Source organism: Hylobates moloch, unplaced genomic scaffold, assembly GCF_009828535.3.
Source record: "Hylobates moloch isolate HMO894 unplaced genomic scaffold, HMol_V3 SCAFFOLD_12, whole genome shotgun sequence".
NCBI classification, from domain to species: domain Eukaryota; kingdom Metazoa; phylum Chordata; class Mammalia; order Primates; family Hylobatidae; genus Hylobates; species Hylobates moloch.
The window spans coordinates 95614041-95637593 of NW_026652287.1; the positions used below are offsets into that span (position 1 = coordinate 95614041).

General features: G+C 39.0%; 1 protein-coding gene across 2 annotated transcripts in view; it reads right to left on the reverse strand.

Moving 5' to 3' along the window:
• Positions 1 to 23553, reverse strand: part of NTN4 (netrin 4) — a 129954-nt gene that overhangs the window by 36002 nt on the left and 70399 nt on the right. For both annotated transcript variants that reach the window (XM_032170938.2, XM_032170939.2), the window contains exons 4-5: positions 19711 to 19837; positions 16954 to 17142 (exon numbers count right to left, since the gene is read on the reverse strand). In XM_032170938.2, the coding sequence (XP_032026829.1) occupies positions 16954 to 17142; positions 19711 to 19837 (316 nt within the window). The remainder of the gene's footprint in view (positions 1 to 16953; positions 17143 to 19710; positions 19838 to 23553) is intronic.

The following is a 23553-nucleotide window of genomic DNA, read 5'->3' on the forward strand; positions in this document are numbered from 1 at the left end:
TGGTGGTGCGTCCCTGTAATCCCAAATACTCAGGAGGCTGAGGCAGGAGAATTGCCTGAACCTGGGAAGCGGGGGCTGCAGTGAGCCGAGATCATGCCACTGCACTCCAGCCTGGGTGATAGAGTGAGACCCTGTCTCAAAAAAAAGAAAAAAATTAACCTATTACTCCCATTTTGTGGATCAGAGTATGTTGAAAAAAAGGAGGCTGTGATCTATGGTCCTGCTGCCCTGAAATGTCATATAGGACAAGAGTCACAGGGACCAACCTGCATGAATATAAAAAGTATACAAACATAAGCACAAAACAGGAACATAATGGAACCATTATGGCTCCCTTTATTCTGAAGGGATTGCTATAGCCTTTGATGGTGGAATCAAAGGAGGTAATTGCTGCCGGTTCATCTTTATTCCCACCTTCCACTAGAACTCTAGGAGTCGGCCTGTCTTCCACTGAGGGAGTGATCTGTGATCTCAGGCTCACTGTTGAAACCACCAACGGAATTCAGCATCTTACCGCTCTGACACTGGCCTCCCTTAATATTACCTGATGGCTCTAACTTTTGTTATTTTGTTATAAAAGCTACACTGGGAGAAAAATACCCTAAAAGTATTTGCTCCTGATTTAGCTTTTCTAAAAACAGAACTCAAAGTTCAAGGCCCTTAGCTGGGAAAGAAGCTGCTTGTCAAGATCTTTCACCACGACTCCGGCAGCCACTCGCTCGGTGCGGCCACTCCCTCGGCAGCACCTCCAGGCTCCCAACAATTGTTTTCTCCTGAAAAGGCCAAGGCCCCACGGAATTTCTGAGGGGGATTTTTAATAGCGAAGTCATTCCAAAAGCTGCCCAGCTGCCTGCTGAATTCTTAGAGCAAGGGGGACTTACGGGAGATGATTTCGAGACACAGCTTTAAGAAGAAAGGACACAATTTGAACTGTTATATATAAATAAAGTGTGAAGTTAAATAGTAGAAAAAATGAGATCTTTTATCTTTTTTTCTTTTTGGCACTGTTTTCTTCTTTCCTTCTGCTATCAACTATTTTTGCTAGTGGATGAAAAGCTATAAAAAAATAAGAAAAAGTTGTAAATGTGCTTTACTCTGTGAAAGGCCATATGGTACCCCTTTACTATCCTAAGGAACATTTTTCTATTGATCCTTGCAATGTTATATACATTATGTTCAATGGTAGCTAGTTCCACAATATTCAAGGGGTATTTAATTTCAAATAAAATTATGGCCAGGCGTGATGGCTCACGCCTATAATCCCAGCACTTTGGGAGGCCAAGGCAGGTAAATCACTTGAGGCCAGGAGTTCAAGACCAGTCTGGTCATCATGGTGAAACCCCGTCTCTACTCAAAATACAAAAATTAGCTGGGCATGGTGGTGCAAACCTGTAATCCCAGCTACTTGGGAAGATGAGGCACAAGAATTGTTTGAACCCGGGAGGTGGAGGTTGCAGTGAGCTGAGATCACGCCACTGCACACTAACCTGGGCGACAGAGCGAGATCTCAAAAAAAAAAAAAAAATGCTTGAATCAGTCTAATAAGAAAACAATCTGAATTATGATTTGCCTTTCATTTACTGAAGTTCAGCGTCTCCTGAGTTTTTGTACATCCTACCCAAAAGAGGGGTAGGATGCGTGAGATCTGCCTCTAAAGCTTTAAAAAATAAATGTACAGTATTTAAGTATGTTTCCTGTCTTCTATACACATTTAAATGCATAATGCAAATAAATACAAAAGTCATAGCCTTTATTTTATTTTATTTTGAGACAAGTCTTGCTCTGTCACCCAGGCTAGAGTGCAATGGCGTGATCTTGGTTTACTGCAACCTCCACCTCCTGGGTTCAAGTGATTCTCATGCCTCAGCCTCCTGAGTAGCTGGGGTTACAGGTGTGTGCCACCACACCTGGCTAATTTTTGTATTTTTAGTAGAGACAAGGTTTCACCATGTTGGCCAGGCTGGTCTTGAACTCCTGACCTCAAGTGATCTGCTGCCTCAGCCTCCCAAAATGCTGGGATTACAGGCGCCCAGCCATATCCTTTATTTTTAATGCTTTGCTATGTGACTACTGCTCAGATTCCCTATTTAATTTCTGTATCATTCCTTTCCTGTTTACTAGTTATAGCTGGGCCAGTTACTATTTATTCCTGGGTATATCTAAGAGATCTTAGGCAGCTAAAAAGCCAATTTTATATTCCTGATTTGCTACTTCAATTAAAACTGAAGAAAGCACTTTTGCATATACAGACATATTTTTTCACGGGAAAATTTGGGTGCACCATTCCCTCCCTCCCTCCTTCCCTCCCTCTCTTCTTTTCTCTTTTCTTTCTTTCCCTCCCTCCCTCTTTCCTTTTCTTCCCCTTCCCCTTTTCCTTCCTCCCTCCCTCCCTTCTTTCTTTCCTTCCTTCCTTCCTTCCTTCCTTCCTTCCTTCCTTCCTTCCTTCCTTCCTTTCCTTCCTTCCTTCCTGCCTTCTTCTTTTTCCACCTGTTCAGCCTCATGTATTTCCAATCTATGCAGGCACCTAGCCAGGAACTGGAGTTATCCCTAGCTCCTTTTTCCTTTGGAGAAACAAACCCTATTGACTATGTCTATCTTCAATCTTGCCTTTGAACTGACGCGATTCATCCTGCCATGATCTGTCATGCTCTCCTTTTTTTTTTTTTTTTACAACACTTATTATAGCTTTTAATTACATATTTACTTGGGTAAATTTATTTAGAGTCTATTTCCATGAGGATAGAGACTGTTTTGTTGTATAGATAGTGACTAGAATAGGCCTGCCACATGAGAGGCACTGAATAAATCTAGGTTGAGTTTTTTAAATTGAATGATTCGTGTCATTTAAAAAATATTTCTTAATAATTGATGATCTTTTGGCCTCCAATAATCTTGTTCTGATTTTTCACCTCACTGTTGTCACTGTAGTACATTGTGAAGGGCTAGAGGATAGGAACCACATCTTTTTATCACTGTATCCCCCAAACCTAGGACAATGCCTGATCCATTTTAGCAACTCACTCATCTTTGTTGCATTAATAAATGAATGTGCCTCTTAATAAGCAACAACCATGAAATGATTTTATATTTTGATGAACCTCCTAGAAGGTCCATACTACTCTTTATAGGTTTCTATTAATAGTATCTTAATATCACAGGATTGCAATACTGGATGCTGGATATTAGAAACAGAAAACCACCCCAACAAATCTATGATAAACTCAAATGGTCAAAACACAGCAGATTATTCTGCATCTTCCCAGAGCACGACTATATCCTATATTTAATGCTTCAGTCAGTCCAGCTTTATTATTTATTTTTTGTAAGAAAAGTTCTTTCCAGGCGTGGTGGCTCACACCTGTAACCTCAGTACTTTAGGAGGTTGAGGCCAGAGGTTCACTTGAGCCCAGGAGTTCAAGACCAGCCTGGGCAACATTGCAAGAGCCCCTCTCTACAAAAAATAAGAATAAAAAAAATTAGCTGAGTGTGGTGGCATGTGCGTGTAGTCCTAACTACTAGAGAGGCTGAGATGGGAAGATTATTTAAACCCAAGAGGTCAAGGCTGCAGTGAGCTGTGATCATGCCATTGCACTCCATTCAGCCTGAGTGACAGAGCAAAAACCCTGTCTCAAAAAAAAAAAAAAAAAGTTATTTATTCTAACTTGATAGGGGACATTCTCCACCCTAAGTACCTTTCACTGGCAGCAAAATTCCTTTCACATTAATCAATCTGAAATTCCTTTCACCCAATTATATCTAATTAGAACTCTTTGTTCGAGGGAAGTATTTTTTGCCACACCTCTACTTCCCCCTTACACCTTTTGAGTATTTATAGAAAGTTGCTGTAGTATCCTTGAGAAATTTCCTGGTTAATCTGACAATATTTGTCATCTTTCACACTTATTCATTAGTATCTCTCTTTTCTCGATGGTTTTTGTTGGCCTATCTGGAATATTCTCCAATCATTTCCATCTTTCCTGTACTAAGATTCCTTAGGATGAATTCAGTTCTTTAGATTCAAATACTACATGGCTATTTATCAGTAAGCAGGGCCTTACAAAACTAAAGGCTTTTACTTTGTTTTTTTTTTTTTTTTTTTAAAAACTAGATTCTTTAAAAATTATTTTTGCCTTTAAAATATATATCTTATTATTTCTTCCTTTGGGTTTTGATTCTGTTGTCATTAACTGGGTCACAGTGTGTAATACAGTTCTTTGGATCTTTGTAGGTCATTGGATCTTTGTAGTCAGACTAACCTGGGTTCAAATCCCGGCCTTGGCACTGACCAGCTATGTGAACATGGGCAAATTATATACAGTCATCCCTCAACATCTGTGGATTCAGCATCCATAGAATCAACCCACTGCGGATCAAAAATATTTGAGAAGAAACCCAATAAAAAATAGCAATACAACAATACAACTAAACACTACAGTATAACAACTATTTGCATAGCATTTACATTGTATTAGGTATTATAAGTAACCTAGAGATGATTTACAGTATACAGGGGGGTGTGGATAGGTTATATGAAAATACTAAGCCATTTCATATAAGGGACTTGAGCATCCATGAATTTTGGTATCCTCGGCGATCCTGGAACCAATCCCTCGAGGATACTGCAGATGGAGGAACAGGGATAACCGTAATCAATTCAAGCCTCAGTGTCTTCATTTGTAAAATAGAAAATATAGCACATAAAGCTATAACTTAGCACATAAACATTGCTAAATTACCTAGCATGAGGCCTGGTCCATGACAGCCATTCACCAAATGCTCATTCTCTTCTTTATGCTCCTTCTAATTTTGTCCAGACTTTCTGAAGATTTTGATATTTTCTAATTGTTTGCTTGATTATTACATGTCCTCATCAAAAGTAGAATGGTATACTATTTATTTATTCAGTGAATTGCTGAATTCCACTTTCTGCTTGGAAGACATTTTAGAGAATTTCATGACCTCATCCACTTCTCTTCCCAAATGTGACTGATTTTGTCACATTTGTAAAGTTTTGGCTGGGTGTAGTGGCTACAGCCTGTAATCCCAGCACTTTAGGAGGCCAAGGTGGGATGATCACTTGAGCTCAGGAGTTCAAGACCAGCCTGGGCAACATAGTGAGACCTTGTCTATACTAAAAATAAAAAATAAAAAAATTAGCTGGGCATGATGGCACATGCCTGTAGTCCCAGCTACTCAGAAGGCTGAGGCGGGAGAATTGCTTGAGCCCAGGAGTTTGAGGCTGCAATGAGCCATGTTCATGCCACTGCACTCCAGCCTGGGCGATAGAGTGAGACTGTGCCTCAAAAAAAATCGTAGCTTCTCTTTTTTTGGTGAATTTCAATATGTGTTATTTAATCTTTTTAAAGGATTGCCTTAGTATGATTATTATGTTATGACATATCTGTTTTCTCTATTTCTCTCACTTCTTAAACTCTGGTTTTACTTCTTGGATTTAAAAAAAAAAATGCTGAGATTAAAGTTTCCCAACTATTACTGCCAAGTTACTGTTCTATTTAAAGTGTGGTTTCCACAAACAGTTACTTCATATTGATTCTATGCTGGAATCACTCACAGTTGCTTTCAATATAAAACAAGGATGTCTATGTTGTTTATATGGTATAAAATGAACTCATGTGACTTTGCCAAACCTACAATTTGAAAGAAAAAGCCCACAAGTTACTATTTGAAGAGACCTCAATAACCTTTGGGAAGGAACGGACTGGTTCACAGGCACGAGAATAAACAAATGAAAGGCGCTTATGTGTTCTTACATGTGTAATTGTGGTAAGGTATTCTGGATTTAATTAGTGTAAAAATTGTACTTGAAAGATAGACTGAAATGAAAGCATCACTACACAAGAGGTAAAATGAAATAACTGTTCAACAGAGATCAGTGCAAACAGAAATGCAGAGACTCTTCCTGAGAGCATCATGAGAAGGGGCTATTTGAGTAGAGTGTGAAGAATGGCAATAGAGACTGAGGCAAGAGAGTCATCCACCCAAAGCACCTGCATCTCCATCAGTTGAGTAGTTTTCACCTAAGCCAGAAAGAAGGAAAAAAATAAAGATCTGGATCATATAACCCTTTCTTTACAAAGACAGCTGGTTCATTTGGGCAGGTAGCCACGAAACCAGGTGCTATCTTGGTAAATGCCTGGTTTGGGTTTTAGGGCAGAGAGACCAAGTTTATTTTTATTCACTCTGTGCCAAAAGGCAATTGACTCCATTTATTTTGGCCCATCAGGGAGGAAGGAAGGGCATGCCAATCCTTCAAGAGGTTGTTTACTTTGACAGAGAATGAATTCTGCTTTCTTTTCCATTTTCTGATTTTTCTTTTAATATGGAGAAAGACTATGTAATAGTTTAAAATATGTGTCTTGGCATAAAAGTCAATAAATTTATTGCAAAGGAATTAACTGGTTGTTTCCTAAAAAGAGTTAATTCTGTTATACGGCATTTCCTTAAACACCTGTTTCAAACAGTGTATTCTTCTAAAGTGAGGATTTTTTTTTTTTTTTACTTAGGGTCTCACTCTGCCACCCTGGTTGTGCAGTGCAGTGGCGTGATCACGGCTCACTGCAGCCTCAAACTCCTGGGCACAAGTGATCCTCCTGCCTCGGCCTCCTGAGTTGCTGGGACTACAAGTGCATACCATCATGCTCAGCTAATTAATTTTTTTTTTTAAGAGAGCTTATGCTAGAGACAAGACTGCTATAAGCAGTGGTTTTCAAATGCTGGCCAGGAGACCAAAAGGCTGAATCAGAATCACCAACGATGCTTTTTAAAGGAATGCAGATTTCTGTCCGGACGCCCTGTTGGAGATTCTGATTCAGTGTATTCTGGGCAGGACTCAAAAACTGCATATTTTGAGTAGGTGCTCCCTGGTGATTCTGACCCACAGCCAGGTTTGGGAACCGATGACTTGAGGTGAGAGAAGTAGTGCTGTGAAAGTGGAGGCAAGACCTTGTCCAAACCATGCTACTTTTGACTCAGAGTCTGAGTCTGACTTCCTGATGAAAAATGACCTGAGAGTTTGAAACTGGCCGTGGTGAGAATGTTTCAACCACAGAAATTGCTAAATGGTGTGAATCGGGTTAGGGTTCCCTCCCACCACGAACACTGGCACAAAAGCCAGTACACAATTGTCTAGGAAGGTTATTCTCTTTTTTTTTTTTTTTTTTTTTTTTCGAGACAGAATCTCCCTCTGTTGCCCAGGTTGGAGTGCAGTGGTGCAATCTTGGCTCATTGCAACCTCTGCCTCCTGGGTTCAAGTGATTCTCCTGCCTCAGCCTCCCAAGTAGCTGGGACTACAGGCACCCTCCACCATTCCTGACTAATTTTTGTATTTTTAGTAGAGACGGGGTTTCACCATGTTGGCCAGGCTGGTCTTGAACTCCTGACCTCAGGTGATCTGCCCACCTTGGCCTCCCAAAGTGCTGAGATTACAGGCATGAGCCATCACCCCTGCTGTCACATTTTTAAAATATGCCTGCTATAGAAAAATCTACCCGTGTTATAGGTTACCAAAGTCACATAGGTGACTTTAGAGGTTTCAAGTGAGTTACTCTAAAAGAGACTATCCTCTTTTAGAACAGAGAAATGAGATTCCTCACAGTGCCCAGTACACAGTGAGAATTACATTCCCCTTTTTCTTTCTGTGCCTTAGCAACGAGTCACTTTGAGCTTCCATTTCTGTTCTCAGCCCTAGGTTCAGCTGGAGAGATTCATGTTTTCCCTTGTGTTTACAGACCTTAAATGCACTGTCCTTAAAAAAATTTTTTTTTCCTAAGCTGTAGAAATAAATTCAGTTTCAGTGATCTCCCTAGTCTTAAAAAAACAAACAACATCCCTGGAATCCTCAGAAGTGATTTCTTGGCATGGTAATGTGTAGTTGATTGTGCTGGGCCCAACAGTAGACTCTGATTAAGGTTGAAATACAGAGGAAGTGAGAACAGGGATGATTTAATTGCTCACAAGAAATAAATCTATTGGCTAGAAGATTCGGTTCAGGGCCTCGTTTCTTCAGGTTTGATGAATTTATAACCATTAAGTAAAAATGTACACATAAGAACATTTAGCATGGTGTTTCTCAGGAGAGTGGGAGGAAAAAAAATCTCCTAGAACATTCATGGAACCAGTAAGTCTTTGGCTTACCTGGCAGGAAACTAGCTACCTAACTGCAAACAAAACTCCAAGATTAATGCCATCAATATTTGTTGAATGAATCAACACGCCCAGATAAGTATTTTATTACATGTATCATAGATGCTGTGAGGAAGAACATCATCAATTTGTTTCATTTTCTAGATCACCTGATTTAAAACGACTGAGATTAGAAAGCTAGACAGACTGGTTGGGTGCCGTGGCTCATGCATGAAATCTCAGCACTTTGGGAGGCCGAGGAAGGTGAATCACTTGAGGTCAGGAGTTCGAGACCAGCCTGGCCAACATAGGGAAACCCTGTCTCTACTAAAAATACAAAAATTAGCTGGGCATGGTGACGAACGCCTGTAATCCCAACTGCTCGGGTGGCTGAGGCAGGAGAATCATTTGAACCTGGGAGGCAGAGGTTGTAGTGAGCCAAGATTGCACCATTGCACTCCAGCCTGGGTGACAGGGAGAGACTCCGTCTCAAAAGAACCAAAAAAAAAAAAGCAGGACAAACTGTGTTTCAGCAATTTTATAGGACAAAACAGAAACAGCCATCTAAGAAGTAGGGAGGGATCTTTTCAAGGAAGTCTTCCCTAAATCGTCCTCACTCACCCCCACACTCTCCCTAAGGCACTTGCTGCATCTTTTTCATTGCACTTTCCTCTTGTAAAATGGGTGGTAATAATGTTACCTACATCGAGGTGCTTTAGTGAAAGTTAAAAAAGTGAAAACATACACAGCCCTTTGTATAGTGACCAGAAAATAGTATGCACTCAATATACGTCAGCAATTGCTATGATATTGTCATCATCGTCACCACCACAGAGTACTGAAATGATCTATTATTATACATTTCTCCCCATCTAGAATGTAACGTCTCTTAGGGAAGATCTTCTCATTTTCACAGACTTAGTGCTGGCACAGGGGAAGCACTCAATAAATGTTTTCTGAACTAAACTGAGCTACAACTTATGTGCTTCTAGTAAATTTATCTCAGCTGTTGCTTCAGGTTTTCAATGGTTTTTTTTCCATGCTCGGCTAATTTTGTATTTTTAGTAGAGACGGGGTTTCACCATGTTAGCCAGGCTGGTCTCGAACTCCTGACCTCAGGTGATCCACCGGCCTTCGCCTCCCAAAGTGCTGGGATTACAGGTGTGAGCCACCACTCCTGGACTGGTTCTAACTTTTGAGAAGATAGATAAAAACTGGAAAAGAAGAGAGAGAAGAAGAAAAGGGCTGTCATATGTTCACTGCTGGCAGTCCAATAGACTAGATTGCCCAAGCCTAGTTAATATTACGTTTATGATTATTTCACTGATAGAAATGTAAGCTTCATTATTTCCTTGATACGCATTTGTAGGCTCTAGCACTTGGAAATGGGGAACAAATACACAGAAAAAAAATCTTCTAGGATGTGTCTTCCCAAGTAAAGTCTTCATATAGATATGGCCAGTATAACAACATTTTTCAGTGTGTGCCATAGAACATGGGTCCCAAAAGATGCTTTGAAAGAAAAGCATTCTCTGGTTAAATTGGAGAAATTTCAAAACTCCGAAACAGGTTTATAACAAACATTAGCATATTAGGCTCTGAGACATCCTGAAGTGAAGAAACCTTTGATTAATTTATTTCCTAAATTTGAAGGCCATAGCAAAATTTCCCCTCACATAATTTCTGTTAACATTTCATGGAATTAGAGCTCTGCAGATCAAACTCTGGAAAATGCTGTACCACAGAAACATATTTATTCAGATTTCCATTTTTTCTCAGTAAACCTCTATATAATTTATTCCAAAATATTCTAAGTCTATATGCACACAAATAGAGATGTAAACCTTCGTTAATTTGGATGTTTTCTTAACTAGGCTGTTCTGGCTAACTCCGAAAAGTTTAACTGTAGATTAAGTGCATAGAACCCTTGTTGAAAAGCATTCAATAGCACTCTCAACCTTAAAAAAAATTTTTAAGAGATGGGAAATTTCTCTGCTGCCCAGGCTGGAGTGCAGTGGCATGATCCTAACTCACTGCAGCCTCGAGTTTTCGAGGCTCAAGTGATCCTCCCTCCTCAGCCTCCTGAGGAGCTGGGATGTCAGCTGTGTGCCATCATGCCTGGCTACTCTGAACCTTTAATACGATTCAATAGCTCTGGGGTGGGATCAGAGGTTCTGCATTGCTAATCAGCAACCAGATGATGACATTGCGGCTGGTCTGCAGACCACACACAGAGTAGCAGTTTGCTTTTCTGCCTTGGTAAGCTCAGTAAAATAAATATAATAAAATTGTTATTTTGAATAACATTGTACATGTTGTTGATGGAACCACATACTGAAATAGTTTAAATTTTTAAAATATCAACTTGTTTTCTTGATACTACCTTCCTCATAAAAGTAAAGTGGGAAATAATGGGGGGAAAACATCTAGCTATAAGAATATCGCTGTCAGTACCTCACATGAAATCTGGTAATTATAGGTACTTAATAAATGTTAAGTATGTTAACTTATTTGTCATAAGCTTTATTATCAGTTATAACTGAAGCAGTGACAAAGAGGTGACATAGGGATACATCTACTAAGGAGGGAATTAATGATATGAAAATACTACTAAGGAGTAATGAAAATGCTCTCAAACATACTGCCAATCAAACAACGTAGGAAGAGAGTACGTAGGTAGAGAGAACTGGATGTGCTGATAAATGTTGGGATCTACTGCAGGCTCAGAAAAAGAGAAGAGAAGAACCAGAATAATATTCTGGAAGCAGACGCCAGTAAGGAAACGTAAGCTAGGGAAGCAGACACAAGCATCTCTGCCCCAAATGTATCCTAGAATAGTCATCAAGTGAATGGAGATAGGCTTTCCTAGGGAAGCCTACCCAGGGATCAGGGAGCTGTCTGGAAAAAGAAGGAAAGAAATACAGATCTTCCCTATGAACCCATCTACCTCCTATACATTATGCTAAAAGAACTAAATTGGTGTTGGTTATTTTCATAATTTTCCTACTTGGTGCATTAAGTACCATCCAAGTATTTGTTAACTAGGAATGATTACTAATATGACTTAGTAGTAGTAGTTTTTAGCTTCAAGTTTTTCAGTAGCCAGATGTAGGTGAATCCATAACAACATAAGGGGATCAGAAATTTGTTACAATTACGTTAGAATTACAGACAAATATGTTACAATTACCTTATTATGTTTCAGGGCATTTTTTTAAAGAGTACCTTAATGTGGTCTTGATGGAGTTTTCCTTGAAATGACTTTGGAGCCTTTGGTCTTCTGGTACTTGGGTATTATCTATAAATATACTAGGCTATATCTATAAATATCAACCAGGCGATTATAGTAGATGACGCACATGGACTGATTATCAGCTACTTGTTGGTAGCTCAACTCGAGAGTTACTCTTGCTCCCTGACTGAGATGTCCAAGATGCAGGCACTTTCAGCCAATCACTTACCTGCTCTACTTCCCTCCTCCTCACCCTGCTTGAACCACCTCCTTGCTCTTTCCTCTCTCTATGGCCATTCCGAACTTTTTTCAGTTGTCAGGATATGCTATATTCTTTCTTCCTTCTGTTCCTTTTTGGCAAATCCTGTTGATTTTTCTCTCTGCTGGGAATATCTCTACTTATGCTTTGATAATTTCCATTAAACTTCAGGTCTCAGGTTTCAAAACTCAAAACACTCCACTCCTGCTAACTGCCCCTCTGATGTGCTCCCCTCCACACTCTGTAACACAATACTTACCATACTTCTGTGTATGAGTGTGTGTGTGTATACCACTAGTTGCCTATATACACATATGTGTATGTATACATTACAGATAACTCACTAGACTTTGTTAGCTTTGTCAAAAGACTGTGTCTCTTTTGCTTACAGTGGTAATTCCTAGAAACTAGCACACCTAGCACATAGTAGCTCTGAATAAGAATGAGTTGAGTGGGCCGGGCGCGGTGGCTCACGCTTGTAATCCCAGCACTTTGGGAGGCCGACGCGGGCGGATCACGAGGTCAGGAGATCGAGACGACGGTGAAACCCCGTCTCTACTAAAAATACAAAAAAAAAAAATTAGCCGGGCGTGGTGGCGGGCGCCTGTAGTCCCAGCTACTCGGAGAGGCTGAGGCAGGAGAATGGCGTGAACCCGGGAGGCGGAGCTTGCAGTGAGCCGAGATTGCGCCACTGCACTCCAGCCTGGGCGACAGAGCGAGACTCCGTCTCAAAAAAAAAAAAAAAAAAAAAAAAAAAAAAGAATGAGTTGAGTGAAAGAATAAGCTTTAAAAAATATTCTAATTGCTCAAGTTCATTGATGAATGTTCAGACAATTTTGTGGATTGAAAAAATAATAAAAATAAAAAGTTATGGGTGTTGTTTAATTTTAGCTGCATTCTCACAATTTACTTATGTTTTTCACAGACCTGGTAGTTTGGGAACCAAAACTTATAAAACTTGTTTTGCACAAGTCTCTAGATGAGCTGTATAAGTAACAATAACTACTAACAAGAGGTCACTTTTTTTCCTAACTCCTCTTTCATATTCTTTTTATAAAACTCTGAAGCTATGAGTGTTCTAGGATTTAAAAAGCTAGGGCTGGTGACCTTTTTACATTTACTAAGAATATGAGCCATAGCTTGAACATAGAACAGTAACAAAAAACAAAACTAAAACAAAATAAACAAAAAGGTTTTTATTTTGGTTCCAACTTTGCCAGTAAACGTTTTCTTTTTTCTGTTTTTAATTGGTCAGACTTAGGCACTTTAAAAGGACCTTATCTGTTTTAGTTCTTTGTACATTTACCTACCTTATGACTTTACAAAGCCAAACAATTTAAAAATCAGTAAAGTAAAATGCAATGAATAATATGTAATGCTTTGAAATTAATCTGAGCTACACATCATTAAAATACATTGCAAATATATCACACTATACTAACTGAATTATCGTGATGGCTCCTAGTACCCTAGAAAATAAATACCAACATTTTTAGGTTGGCAGTTAAGGCCCTCTAAAATCTAGCTCCAATCAATCCTCCAACGTTTTCTTGCACTATTCCCCTTGGTATTCTACTCTTTATTCTAATGGAAGTGACTAGCTGTTTGCTACACCAGCACATAGAAGAGGCTCAAATGTTAGCAAAATGTTAGAAACTGGCTTTGTTAACCAATGTAAAATTTGGGGGGGGGGGGGTGCATGCTTTATTGAGATCGGTGTTTCTCAAACTTTACTGTGCATCAGAATCACCTGGAGGGCTTGTGAAAACTCAGATTGCTGGGCCCCATCTGCAGAATTTCTGATTCAGTTGATCTGTCTCAGGGCCCGAGAATTTGCAAGTCTAACACATTTCCCAGGTGATGCCGATGGTGCTGGTCCAAGAACCACGCTTTGAGAATCACTAGTTTGGTTGCTAACTTCAACTAAAGCTGAATGCTGAAAGTGCAAGTTCAATATGAATTGAGCTGCCTTTGTGTACCACAAGAACGGTCTTTTGAAAACTAAGTCAGATCATGCCACTTCTCTGCTGAAAACCCTTGCAGTGGCTCATCATTTTACTCCAAGTAAAAGCTGGTGAGCTTACAGTGGCCCATCAGTACATATCAGATTTTCTCCCCTCCCCAGTCACCTCTCTAGTCTCATCTCCTGACACCCCCAACTCTCATTCTGATGCAGCCACGCTGACCCCTATGTTATTTCCTTTGTCACATCAGGCACCTTCCTGTCTTAAGATGTTCACTTTAGGTATTCCCTCTCCTTAGAATGTTCTTTCCCCAGTTAACTCTTTGGCGAACTTCTTCACTGTCTTCAAATCTTTGCTGAAATCTCACCTTCCCAGTGCTGGGGCCTCCCTCATCATCCTGTCCCGTACTGTACCCTGCCACTCCTCTTCACACCCCAAGCCCTTGCCTCCCTGGATCCCTTCCCTCTTATTTTTTTCTTCTTTGATGATACTAGCCCTTATGAACTTCTCACATACTGTATATTTCACTTATTAGTTATATTTCTTGTCTGTCTCCTCTATCAGAATATAAGTTCCTTGAGGGCAAGGATCTTTGTCTTATTCTCTGATGCATCTTAAGCACCTGGCACATAGTAGGCCCTCAATAAAAGTAACTGGATGAATGAATACATGAACACATTAGGTGTACTGTACAGCATACTGTTTCAAGGAAATGCTATATAACAGTATCTTTTTGAAAATGTTACCTGTTGCCCTACAAGACAACTTATCCAAGTTAATGACAAATTATTTTTCTTCTTTTATCTGCTTAGTAGTTCAGACATTCTCATTTTTAGACATTTCTACTAGTGGTCTGAGGCTATGGGATACACACGTATATATATCTGTTCATTTAAACATATTCTGTACAAAATGGTGTCAGGACTAACTATATTCTAGGTTGAAGCAATGTTATAAGCAGAGACCATTTTGTTAGCACATGGAGATTAGGATCTATATCTTAGACCCTAAGGAGCTGCAGATTTTAAGGAAGTAATTTTCTTTAACATAAGGTATTTTTGATCAATAAAGAGTAGAAACCCTATAGTATTATTTTCCACCTTCTGGCTTATAGGACATGACAGTTATTATAATACTAGTTTTCATTTTTATTTCTTTATTGTTATTTTATTTATTTATTTATTTTTGAGATGGAGTCTTGCTCTGTTGCCCTGGCTGGAGTGCAGTGGCACAATCTCAGCTCACTGCAAGCTCCGCATCCCCGGTTCATGCCATTATCCTGCCTCAGCCTCCCAAGTAGCTGGAACTACAGGCGCCCGCAACCACGCCCGGCTAATTTTTTGTATTTTTAGTAGAGACGGGGTTTCACCGTGTTAACCAGGATGGTCTCGATCTCCTGACCTCATGATCTGTCCGTCTCGGCCTCCCAAAGTGCTGGAATTACAGGCGTGAGCCACTGTGCCCGGCCTCTTTATTGTTATTTTTAAATATAATATTAAAAATAGAGACAGGATCTTCTTCTGTTGCCCAGGCTGGTCTCAAACTCCTCAACTCAAGTGATCCTCCCACCTCAGCCTCCCAGAGTGCTGTGATTACAGATGCGAGCCACCCCACCTGGCCTAGTTTTCGTTTCTTGAGGGCTTACTCTATGACAGGCAATGTGCTAACCCTTTTATCTTATATACACACTTTGTCTTATATAGTTCTCATTACACTACAGGCAGAAATTTTACATATGAAGAAAGTGAAGTCCGAAGAGCTTCAATAGCCGGCATAAGGTCACACAGCTGGCAACTGGCAGTGAAGGCATTGAATCTACTTCTGTTTGAAACCTATTAAATATTACAAAGTCTGAGTACAAACGAGGAGCAGGAGTGAAACAGGATGCTGGGAGAAACATTATGACACAGATCCAGATTTGGGGCTTGGTGTGGAAAGTGAGCAGTTCTATATTTTATCTGCCATTATTTAAGAGAAAAAGATTTTAACAAGCAAGCCCGTTCGAATTGCACATTGATATCTTCTCCCTGATGTTAAAAAATATTTTTAAAGAGCAATATAGTTTTTCTTTTAAAAAACTCGCAAATAACCCCAAGGTTTTAAATGCTTATTTCCCATTGTAGTGCTTTCTTCCTGTCACTGTTTTTGAGCTAGAACATGGAGTCCTTGGTAGGGAAAGGAAGGGCATGATCATCAATCTCCATTAATAGTCTTGAGTGGCTTCTGTTATCTGATGATTTCTGAGCTGATAGACGGTAAATACTGATGTGGTTAGATGAGCTATTCATCCACATTTGACATTTACGTAAGCTCTGCCTGCACCCTTTATATTCACATATTTCAGATAATGTCCTATGAATTGGGTAGATCTTTTCAAATTCTATTCTTTTTTCAAATAAACCCCTTTTTATTTTCTTTCCTTTCCTTTCTCTCTCTCTCTCCCTTTTTTTTTTTTTTTTTTTTTTAGAAAGGTTTGGCTCTATTGCTCAGGCTGGAGTGCAGTGGCACCATCTCAGCTCATTGCAACCTCCGCCTCCTGGATTCAAGCCATCCTCCCACCTCAGCCTCCCAAATAGCTAAAACTACAGGCATACAGCACTACGCCCAGCTATTTTTGTAGTTTTTGTAGAGACAGGGTTTTGCCATTGTTGCCCAGGCTGGTCTCAAAGTTGTAAGCTCAAGCGATCTGCCTGCCTTAGCCTCCCAAAGTGCTGGGGTTACAGGCATAAGGCACCGTGCCTGGCCTCCAAATAAACCTCTTCTCAGCGTTATGTCAATAAAAAAGCAGAACCCATGCTATAAGAGTTTAGTATTTTTGGGGAGAGCATAAAATTATGATTTCCTAAATCAGTTATGATAGAGAGGATACATTAGAGCAGTGTCAATCAAAATGGAATTATAAGGAAACTGAAACTAGTCTTTTTTCATGTTTAAGTTCACTGTTAAGATAAAAGAACAACCCAAGTGCAGTAACTACCCTTTATTTCATCAGCTTCGTCCATTTATTGCCTACCTTCTACTCACAAGTAAAGTCTTAAGATCTTAAATAGCTCTCCCTCTTCATCACTCTTTTTTCTCTTTTATTAGTCATCTTGTTTTCCAAAATGCGGTGCTACAGGAAATAATTTTACTTTATGGAGAGTGAGAAAGGAAATTATTTTGATGAATATTATACTGTTTTCACCCAACGGGTTGAAAATTCTTGCCTCTTATCGATGAAGAAATTCACTGATATCTGTGAGTGTATTATCTGAGAACCTCAATGACCTCCTTCCCTTGGGTTAGCAGAATGAGGGATAAAGAGATTCATCTCTTGTACAAATCAGCCTATTTTCTGGAAACCACAGGTTACTTACGTTTGCAAGCATCTGGAGCTGAGAAGGGTCTCCGCAGGTCACGATAGAAGCCTGGCTTGCACCTCTGGCAATGCTGTCCTTCTGTGTTGTGCTGACAGTCATCACAGACACCACCGCTACGATTCCCTGATGCCTCCCACACATTAACGTCGAAGTGACAGGTATCAGCATGCCCATTACACTTGCAGGCTGGAAATAAGAAGCATGGAGAGAAACATAAGTAGAAATAAAGTGATGGGTTATCTCATATTCAGGTAGTTAAAAATAGGATGAGTTGGTCAGGCGTGGTGGCTCATGCCTGTAATCCCAGCACTTGTGGGAGGCCGAGATGGGTGGATCACCTGAGGCCAGGAGTTTGAGACCAGCCTGGCCAACACGGTGAAACTCCATCTCTACTAAATGCAAAAAAATTAGACAGGTATGGTGACACACGCCTGTAGTCCCAGCTACTTGGGAGGCTGAGGCAGGAAAATCGCTTGAACCCAGGAGGCAGAGGTTGCAGTGAGCCGAGATTGCGCCACTGCACTCCAGCCTGGGTGACTCTGTCTCAAAATAAATAAATAAAAATAGGATAAACTGATTGTTAATGTTTAGTTTCTGAGTAGTTAACAATACAAAAATCAAAGCAATATAGAAAGGTATCCATTGAGAAATCTAGCCTCGGCTTCCCCATTTACCCTGTTTTCCCTGACTTCAATAGGTTACTACTTTTATTTTTTTTTAAAGAGTTTCTTGTGTAGCCTTCCAGTTTTTCATTATAGGCTGTTAATTAAAAAAATAAGTTTCAGGAGATGCATGAAAATCGACAAAGTATAGATTTGTCTAGTTGGACAGAGATATGATGATGAACTTACCAATGGGGGTTGACATTTATTATGGAAAGATTACAGGAGTGACCACCAGTTTTTTATCCTCTCTTTTGGTAACACTTCACAATTCCCATTCCTGTTACTTCTCAAGGGTCATCCCTGTGGGTCTCCTGTCCTTGCTAAGAAAAGCTGAGATTGTCAGGCCTTATGTGGAAATGAGCATTCATATTGCAGATGCAGGCATGAATTCATGCTTACTAATGAGCCTGGAAGGAAGCTTCTGGTGGACAGAGCTTAGTAAGTTGGCAAGTAGATTGATTAATCTTTCATGAAGTACTATTCTTCAGCTGTTGAACTGGTGAGTAGAAGGTGGACTCCTACTGAAGCCTCAATTTTCTTACAGAAGAGGCCTGCAGTATTTATTATATAACAATTCCTCAAAGGCATTTCTAAGATTATAAGTCAACAGCATCAAGTGACATGTCTCTGTGTTCTATATGTATTTAGATAGGCAGCTGATTTCTGTGGAAAGAGCCAGAAAGGCACCCTAGGAATTCAGGAGAAATTCTTTAGATTCTCTTCATGAGTGATTTAGAATAAGAATCCAGATTTTTGTGGAGGTCAAATGTATTTGAAAATGTTTGTGCTATTGTTTTTCATTGTTTCCTTGATGTGTTATGAAATTCTGACCAGATTCATATCTTTTAAAAGTATATTACAAGATAATTTAAGATTTATTCTTACAGGAAATCCTTTACATTTCCTAGAAACAAAAACAAATCAATTATGACTCCAAATTACGTATGGGAAGAGACTTCTCACAATTTTACCCACAGAACTGCTTTTAAATCTTGTAAAAGAGAGGTTTGTGTGTATTAACATTGTGATGGGCACGCGCGTTTCTCTGAACATTTTAAATTGCAAAGAAAAAAATGGCTCATGTTCCTATATTTTTACCTTCCTATTTAATCTCCAGCCTCAAACCTCAAGTTAGTTAGTCCTTGTAGGGAAATCTCATTCTTAACTTACTGGCTTAATTTCAAATCTAATCTTTCATTTCAAGCATCATAAAGTGAAAAAAAAGGCAATGTGGTATTATGGGAAAAAGTACCTAATTTGGAGTCTTGAGACTTGGGATCAAGTCCCAACTATCATTTACTAACTTTGGCAAATCACTTAATCTTACTGAGCCTCAGTTTCCTGATCTTTATAATGGGATTAACACCACCTGCTTTATTGGGTAGTTTTGAGAACTGAATTCAAAATAGCTATTTTCATGTTTATAATTCACCATCTCAGCAATGAGAGTAATTGTACAACAGAATCAGATGTTCTTGTGTCTACTCGTGTTTTTATTTATTTATTTATTTAGAGACAGAGTCTCCCTCTGTCACCCAGGATAGAGTTCAGTGGTGTGATCTCAGCTCACTGCAACCTCCACCTCCCAGTTTCAAGTGATTCTCGTGCCTCACCCTCCCAAGTAGCTGGGATTACAGGTGCATGCCACCATGCCTGGCTCATTTTCTCTTTTTTTTTGTTTGTTTTTTGTATTTTTAGTAGAGATGGGATTTCACCATGTTGGCCAGGCTGGTCTTGAACTCCTGGCCTCAAGTGATCCACCCTCCTCGGCCTCCCAAAGTGCTGAAATTACAGGTGTGAGCCACCCTCCTGTTTTTATTATGTCAAATTATAAAAGGATTCTTAGCTCCCACAAAATGTCCAAGCAAATAGGCAACATATTCTTGGCAAAACAGTCACATTGGCAATGTAATGAACAGTAACTGTTTTCAGTGGCTGAAGCCTCAGTGGGCAGTGATATGGCTATGTTTGTGTAGGTTCTAGTGTTGTCACCTACCACTTTGTGTTGTGTTTCTAGAGACAACAAGGAGTCCACAGATAAGCTGACTTTATAAAGAAAGCTTTTGAGTATCGTGGGCTTGTTACTTACTTCTGCACTCGTTGGGAGCCCCCGTTTTGCCATCAGCTGCCTCCCATGGCCGGTCGTTGTATAACGGGGCACAGTGCTGGCAGTGGCTGCCTGCTGTGTTGTGCTTACACATACACTTCCCATGGACCTACAAGCAACATCAAGTGAGAGCTATGAGCACAAATGTCACCAAAGAAGAACATGCTTCCCACAATCTCATCTCATGGATTGGCTTTAGTCATAAGATGTTCATTCACTTTTCTGAAGAAGTTAGCCATCAAGAGGAGAGATGCTTTCTTTAGTTTGTCTTATAATCTTTTGAAAAATTCAAGAGATTAAGTAATATAGTTTCTTGGCCGAAGGGTATATGACCCTACAGAGCAATTCTAAGGTACTGGCTGAGCAAGCACTTGAATTCTAAAGTACTGGCTAAGTTTTTCATATCTTTAATTTTTAACAATTCTTTATGCAAAAGTAACATACCTTCATTCTAGAAAGTTTAGAAATCCATAATCTCATTGCAAAATGACATTAATATCAACATTTGGAGCACATATTTCCAGTACTTAAAAAAATTATATTTACAACCTTTTTCACATAATATATTGTGAATATCTTTCCATTTTGTTAAATATTCTCATATAATACACCCTCTAATGGCGCCCCTGTATGATGTACAATTAATTTATCTGACCACTTATTATTGTAATTTAGGTTTTTAAATATATGTATATATTATATTCACTGCTATAATGAATATCATTGTAGCTAAGTATTTGAGTGCATCTTTAATTATTTCCTTTGAATGTATTTTCCAGAAGTAATATTGAAAGGTCAAAATATGTATATTGTTAGGGCTTTGAATACAGTTTGTCCTAATGACTGGGCATTTTTTTTTCCCTCCCCATAGTTCAGAGTATAGGGTTTATTTAAATAGTATTTCTCCCAGAGAGAAATACTTCAGTAAAATTCTTAGAAACATGGGAATTTTAATATTTTTTGTATTGTTTGACTCATAACTTCTAAAAATTAATATTTAGAATCATCTGAACTATCTCCTGATAACTGAGACTTGCAAAGAATTTCAACCAAGATGCATTCCAGTACCAAGATTATTTATTTACATGATGTCATGACTGTACAAAGGAAAGGTTTGCAAAGTAGCTCAGAATGGGGTCCACAAGTGTGGATCTATGAGGTTTTATATTTTTTCCTTGAGAAACAGTGTTAAAGGTAACATAAGGGTAACAAATTATATCAACTAGTCAACAAATATTTAATGGGTACCTACAAGGGAAAGTCACTACGCTAGGCCATGTTTGGCACACAAAGCATTAGAAAACTTTTCTGTCTTTAAGAAAGATAAAATGTATAATAGCTGGAGAAAAAAGAGTTACATAGAAGAAAATAACAGATAAACAAGACAACAAACAAATACCTAAGAAGCAAAATAATGCCGGCGTTCAAAAGATGCAGAAATCACCACAGGTTGACAGCTGTAGAGGGCTTTATGAGAAAGGTGGGGATTGGAGCTGGCCCTTGACACATGGGTGGCATTTTTAACAGACAGAAGGGAAGAAACTTTTCAGGAAAAGGAAACAAAATGAGCCAAGGTGTAAGGAGAATCTGTGAGTTTATTTCAATGCATCTGAAATATTTTGATTGTGACAAAAAATGAATTACTAAAAATGACATGTGCTCAGAGTGGCCAAACCAAAAGGAATCCCTAAGGTAAAGTTCAACAAACCTGAAAACAGCCACACCGATACACTGATGTACTACTGCTTGACCTAAGATAACACTCAAGTAACTTGTGTCATCTCATCCAGGACCTTCTTTCTTTTAATACTTTCCTAACACTGGTGGAGGCACTCTGCAAATGGCCTGTGCAATCATCCGAGTGTGCTATATGACTGCTATGGGCCTTATGCTCACATAATGTCCAAGTTCAGGAGTTACACACAGGGCTTAGAGGACTTCGGGCTGCGTGTGAGTGAACATGACGCCTAAGAGTTAGCTGGAAAATTTCATAAGCAATATGTTGGTGGCCATCTTGCTAAATTTCATTTCAGTGTATTGTCATGTAAGGTTCTCATGCTTCATGAAAATTATAGAAGTTCTTCTAATTCTCAGGGATTAGTGAGTATATAGATTTTTTAAAAAATAGGGTAAATTGGCTCCTTGAAAAAAAGATGATGTTGCAAAAATTTTTGTTAATTTTCTTTATAGAAATGCAACTAATACTATAGATTCAATTCACTGGTTTCGGTCTTGGAATGCCCAAGTATGAATTGAGTTATAATAATCTACCTTCTTGGCCTTCTCTTCATGGCTCTCTGATATGAAATGTTTATGTATCGAAATTCCATGGAATTATAAGGGTTCACTACAAATCTCCATTCACACATCCAGGTAAGCTCTAAAGACAAATCTGCACTTAAATTTTGAGAGCTGCAGGAATTCAACTTCTACTGCTCTATAAAAATGAGATTATTTTCATCCTAGCTCCTGGGTATCTGATTTTTCCTATCCATTTTTTATTATAAAATATATGAAGTAGAGGTGCCTCAGTCATATTACTTTTATTGAACCTTTTTAAATTCAGTGTTCTCTCTCATCATGAAAAAATATAAACTCTTGTCAATCAAATAACTCCTATGTGGCAGATTTCTGTAAAAGCTCTCAGGAAAAGTTGGTGATTCTTTGTTTTACCTGTAGTACTAAATGCTGATTTCAAAGAAAAGGGAGTCTTTGAAAAAATGACTGTGTAGGAAAAATCTTCCAAGGCTGAAGAATTTAGTAAGATGAAGGCATCCTTATGTAGTTGGCAGACTACATAGTAGCACAATGGAGACTAGTAGGAAAAACAGTTTTGTAATTGTCTAAATCCTGCATGTCAAAAAAAAAAAAAAAAACCCACACACAAAAAAGAAAAACATACATAAAAAACACATAAATAATTGATAGAATTGGAGTCAGAGTTCCTGCTGTTAAGGGAGTTCTATCTAAGGAGGGCATTAGGGAAAATGTTAAGGGGTGTAAAGTAAATATGATAGAAAACAAGGTTAATTAGTGCTGTCCGGATAAAACTTCTAAGTGTAGTCCCTGAGTCTGTGTCCTGAAGGGTACATGGGATTTTCCTTGGGGAGCAAAGACAAGAATATAAAAACCCTAAAGGAATAGTCAGGGACAGTCAATAAATAAACCAGAGATATGTGTTCGAGAGGTAGGTTCAATCCAGATCACGGAACACACTTAACATTAGCTTAAAGAGGCCGAAATTTATCCTGTAAATAATGCAGACCCATTGAAGATTTTTGAGTAAGGAAATGATGTGAAAGGTATATTAAATACACTTTCTTTTCTTGTCTTTTAAAAAAAATTATTTCTACTTCTCTCCTGTCTTGCCTGTTATGTTCTTTCTTCCCTTTCTCCTTTTACGGTTTCTTCTCCAGCTTTCCCCCCAGCTCATGCCTTAACGATAACCAGTGGCACCCACATGTATTTTCTGAAAATACTCAGAAGTTGAAAAGGTTGTTAATTTCTTTTTCCTGATTTTCCAGTTATATCAGCATGTTAATTCTTATGTACTGTTTTTTTGCATCCTCTCCATTTTTTAATTTTACTTATTTATTTTTAATTTTTTTTGGAGACAGGGTCTTGCTTTGTTGCCCAGGCTGAAGTGTAATGGTGTGATCACAGATCACTGACACCTTGAATTCCTGGGTGGAAGTGATCCTCCCATCTGAGTCTTCCGAGTAGCTTGGACAACAGGCACATGTCACCATGCCCAGCTAATTTTTGTATTTTTTGTAAAGATAGGGTTTCACTACATTGCCCAGGCTGGTCTCCGATTCCTGGGCT